The sequence below is a fragment of the Kryptolebias marmoratus genome, linkage group LG3 (assembly GCF_001649575.2).
Source record: "Kryptolebias marmoratus isolate JLee-2015 linkage group LG3, ASM164957v2, whole genome shotgun sequence".
In the NCBI taxonomy this organism is placed as follows: domain Eukaryota; kingdom Metazoa; phylum Chordata; class Actinopteri; order Cyprinodontiformes; family Rivulidae; genus Kryptolebias; species Kryptolebias marmoratus.
Genome location: NC_051432.1, coordinates 6,217,115 through 6,221,917, shown reverse-complemented (window position 1 = coordinate 6,221,917; position 4,803 = coordinate 6,217,115). Strand labels below are relative to the sequence as shown.

At 46.9% G+C, this 4,803-nt stretch overlaps 1 protein-coding gene across 1 annotated transcript; it reads left to right on the top strand.

The window, feature by feature from the left end:
- Window positions 1-312: 312 nt before the first annotated feature.
- On the top strand, window positions 313-4,800 carry LOC108241520 (disintegrin and metalloproteinase domain-containing protein 9; the record flags this gene model as incomplete). Its single annotated transcript, XM_037974611.1, is given in 11 exon segments — window positions 313-357; window positions 571-674; window positions 1,631-1,709; window positions 2,812-2,888; window positions 3,067-3,262; window positions 3,444-3,637; window positions 3,824-3,905; window positions 3,976-4,109; window positions 4,344-4,515; window positions 4,597-4,689; window positions 4,759-4,800. Coding segments are annotated over 11 exon segments (1,218 nt in total), but the record flags the coding sequence as incomplete, so codon positions are not given.
- Window positions 4,801-4,803: the final 3 nt, after the last annotated feature.

Sequence of the window (4,803 nt, the reverse complement as noted above, 5' to 3'; positions counted from 1 at the left end):
TGTGCAGATATTTTGCTGACAGATGAATGAAAACACACCGACACACACACACACACAGGTGGTTACATGATCACCCATCTTGAGTTTTTATTGTTGTTTACAGAACGCTGAGTTCAGAAAAATAATAAATCTGATGAAGACGTGAGAAACTCCTCAGACCAGAGGGTCAGAGATCTTAGTTTACATGAAAAGAACAATAAATAAAGATTAAATAAAGATTTTAAATCAAAAGCTGCTCTCAAACACAAACAATACGACAGAAATAAACAACATTTAGTTTTCGATAAAGAAGGTTTGAAAAGTGATGACAGGATGAGACATGAAGCTCCTCCTCCTCCTCCTCCTGATGAAGAGGAGGTGCTGTTGGCGGCTGCAGGACTCCCTGCAGACCTCCAGCTGTTCCGTCTGAAGGAGACTTAATTAAAGTGATCTGTGCTGAATCTAGAACCTGATCCTGACTGAGGTCCGGTCCGGTTCTCCTCCTCCCATCTGACTCAGTTTGACTCCAGCTCTTGGTCTTTGGCACTGAGAGAGACAGAGTGATGAAGAGTGTCTAAAGGTGTCCAACAGTCTTTGTCTTCGTCTCCCTGTCCTCATTCTGTTGTCTCTCTGCAGGCGTCCTTCATCATCAGGGTGGACGGAAACGATCACATCGTTCATCTGCAGAGAAACCAGTGAGTCTCCACGGTTCTGTTCCGATCTGTTCACGGGTTCTCACGGGTCAGAACCAAATAATTCAGCAGGTTCTACAGACTTCAGAACGTTCAGTTTGGAATCAAGACCAGAAGAAAAAACTTCAACATCTGAGGAGCCTGATCTTCATCCCACTGAGACTCTTCCTCACCTTCATCACCTTCAGCTGCTGCTTCCTGGGTTTCTAAACTGTCCAAACCCAACGTCCTAAACACGAGCTAAAACAGGCAGAACATGAGCTAAAACAGGCAGAACATGAGCTAAAACAGGCAGAACATGAGCTAAAAGAGGCAGAAGCTAAAGGCAAGAAGTAATAAACTAGTAGCTAAAAGTAGCAAAAGAAAACGGGGTCAGATTCAGCAGCTGAACAGACCTCTGTGTGTTTTTTCAGGTAAAATGTTTGTAAATAAAATTAAATATTCTGAAAAGTTTAAAAGTTACAGAAACTAAATGTCCCAGCAGCCGAACGTTCTGATCCATGAACAGCAGAAGCAGTTTGATCGTAGACGCGGTCTGAATGCTGACTCAGCGTTTAAACAAAGTTCTGCTCCACCTGGACTCCTGTTCCTATGACCAGAACCGACCCAGAGCTGCTGCTCTCTGCAGAAACCTGTCTGAGATCGTCCTATCAGCGTGTTTTTATCAACATCCTGATACGAGTTCTTCTCTCAGACTCACCTTGGCTGGAAGGTCTGAGATAACGAGTTGCTGACGAGCTGATAACCAGCAGATAACCAGCTGCTGACGAGCCTCAGCAGGCGAAGGGTTAAAGCCTCATTCAGTCGGGATGAAAACACGTTTAACAGAACAGATTTAGAACAAGACTAAAGAAACCATGAAGACCAGAACCTCTGGATCAGAACCTCTGCACAGACCTGCTGTTGTTGTTGTTGTTTAACTGTTGTTGTTGTTTACCTGTTTACCCGTCTGTTTCCAGGCTGCTGCTGCCTGCAGACTTCACTCAGTTCTCCTACAGTCAGAACGGATCCCTGATCAGATCCAGACCACCTGTTCAGGTAACGTCTGCTTCGGGACGTTTGTTTGTTTGTTTGTCTGTCCCTGAAGACTAACGGGCTGTGGGTGTGTTTTTATAATCTTGGTGTCTACATCGTCTTTCTGGATCTGTCCTGAGACCAAAAAAAGGAAACAGAATAAAAATTTCTGCTCCTTCATCCTGTTTGATTAAAATAAAATTTTAAAAATAAATTTTCAATGTAAATTTCTCAGAATTGTAGAGTAAGGCTAACCCAGCAGCTGAATGTTAAACACTTTATAAAATGACTTTAAAATGATGAATAAGTGCAGAATTATTACATTTATGAGGCACAAACTGCTTCTTATTTTATTCTACAAAATGAAACCAAAGATGTTTTATTTCCTAAGACTCCAGTGGTGGGATTTGAACCATAAACCGAGTTTTTAAAGGTTCTTTTTCTCCAGAACCTTTTTGTTTGTTTTGTTTTTGGAACGCAGAGAAAATCAAACCTTCACAGTAAACTTTTGTTCAACGTTTGGATCAAAAATGAATCCGAGAAAATCAGAAGATGTGAAAAAGTTTGAAATTTAATCTTAGGAAGTGTGAAGGATTGAGAGGGCAGGTGTCAACAAACAAACGGGTCACAGCTGACTGCCTCCTCTGAAGTCTGTCCCAGAGAGCAATGCATGCTGGGAGTTTCCTGCCCGCCGCTCTGCTCGCACTTCATCAGAGTTATTCAATAATTCACGAGTCAGAGCTGCTCTCAGCAGCACCGGCTGGCAGCTGGTTCTGGGTCCAGTTAGGGGTCAGGATTTAGGGTTTAAATAATCCTCAATCCGGTCCGGTCCGATCTGATCCGGGTCTCATGTGGACAGAGACAGGAAGGTCCTGTCAGAGGTCTCCAAGCGAAGGTTGGAAAATGGACGAGGAGAGGAAGTGAAACTCACGCGGCAGAAGTGCTGAGTCGGAGTTTCTCTGAGGACAGGAAGTGTTTGATAATGTCCTGCGGGACTCAGACAGGAAGAGCCTGCTTTCAGTCAGGTCCTCAGATGATGTCTTCTCTGACCTCTGACCTCAGGAACTGTCTCCTTAAGGTTGCAGCGCCCCCTGCTGGTTTCACCTGGTACCTTTCTGTGTTTCAGAACCACTGTCACTATCAGGGCTTCGTTCAGGACATGAGCGGCTCGTCGGTGGCTATGAGCATCTGTGACGGCCTCAGGTGAGACACACACACACACACACACACACACACTTTCCATCACCTCAGATGAGACTCATTCCAAACCTAAAGTTCTGGTTTTTGTTTCTGGTCTGAGGACGTGTGAGGTTATATTTCCTGCTCTCCCTGTGAGGTCTCACTCAGCAGCTGAGTCTTTTCTGTCTTTTTCTTTAATCAGAGGAGTGATGCATCTCACTCACGACAGCTACGGAATCGAGCCATTAGACTCCGCCCCCGAACAGCACCTGGTGTACCGCCTACAGGATGTGACCTCACAGCCCCGGGACTGTGGAACGCCTCATCAAGAGAGCGACAACGCTACTGAGCATGCTCAGTACGAGGCAGAGGAAATCCACCATAGACCGCACAGCAGGGTGCGTTCACACATATATATATACACACACACACGTTCAGTCGTGTTTCCAGAGACATCAGACAATAAAAACACACAGAGGCTCAAAATGGCAACAGAACATGTTCAAACATCAATAAAGGCTCAACAGGATGTAAAATAACCAGAGAGTCAGTTTGATGGAACAAATGTTTGTTTTCCAGATGAAGAGAGCCGTTCTCCATAAAACTCACTACGTGGTGCTGCTGCTGGTGGTCGACAACGACAGGGTGAGAGTTTCTGTGTTCGTGCTAAGCTAGGCTAACGGAGGAACACCAGTGTTTGTGCTAAGCTAGGCTCAGTGGAGGGAGAAGGAGCTGGTGCCCCGCCGCCGGCATGACTCGGCACAGCTCATCCTGTCAGTACCACCACACTGGAACACGAGCATGACTCAGCAGTAAAACACAAGCATGACTCAGCAGTAAAACACAAGCATGACTCACTGATGTTAATGCTGAGCGAAGGTGCTGATAGTGCTGTTGTTGGTCATGATGATGATGATGATGATGTTCTGCCCGTGACGAAGACCTTGTTGATGATGCAGGAAGAAGAGCTTCGGGGGGACAGCAGGAATGGCGTTTGTCTCCACTGTCTGCTCTCGGAGTCACGGAGGAGGAATAAACGCGGTATGACTCTCACCTCCCACTGATTACAGGAACCAGAAACACAGACTGAACTCTGCTCTCCTCCTCTCAGTTCACCAACAACAACGTTCCTTCGTTCGCCTCCATCTTGGCTCATGAGCTCGGACACAACCTGGGGATGAACCACGACGACGGGCGCAGCTGTAAATGCCCCGTCTCCGCCTGCATCATGAACTCCGGAGCCACGTAGGTGTCGGTCATGTTCCTTCCTGCCAGCCAGTTTCCTGTTTCCTTCCAAGGTTCCTCCTTTGAGTTTAGGAGTCTTTTTTATGCTCAACCTTTAACCTTTAACCTTTAAAAGCTGACACACGGCTAAAAGAAGGAAAATCATTTTCTGTGAAACTGAACGCGGAGCTGAAACCCGGAGAAGCGCGGCGCCGAGCCTCGTCGGCTGATTCTCTGACCCGTCTCTCTCTGCAGAGGATCCAGAAACTTCACCAACTGCAGCGCTGATGACTTTGAGAAGATCATCTTGTTGACGGGAGGGACGTGTCTCCTGAATGTCCCCCGACCCGATGAAGCCTACAGCGCCCCCTTCTGTGGAAACAGGCTGGTTGACGTCGGGGAGGACTGTGACTGCGGCTCGGAGAAGGTTATTTGCTTTTTGTGTTTGTTCTGAAACTTTTAAACCTTGAGCAGTGAATTAAAGCCGAGGGTGAATGTTTGTGTTCAGGAGTGTGAGGAGGACCCGTGCTGTGAGTATCAGATGTGTAAGCTGAAGTCTGGAGCTCAGTGTGCGTACGGAGAGTGCTGCTACAACTGTCAGGTAAGAACCCGCCCACCCGTTCCTCTTCACGGCGCCTCACCCAGCCTCACGCCGCCTCCCTGTCTTTAGTACCTGCCAGGAGGAACCGTGTGTCGCTCCGGTAAAGATGAGTGT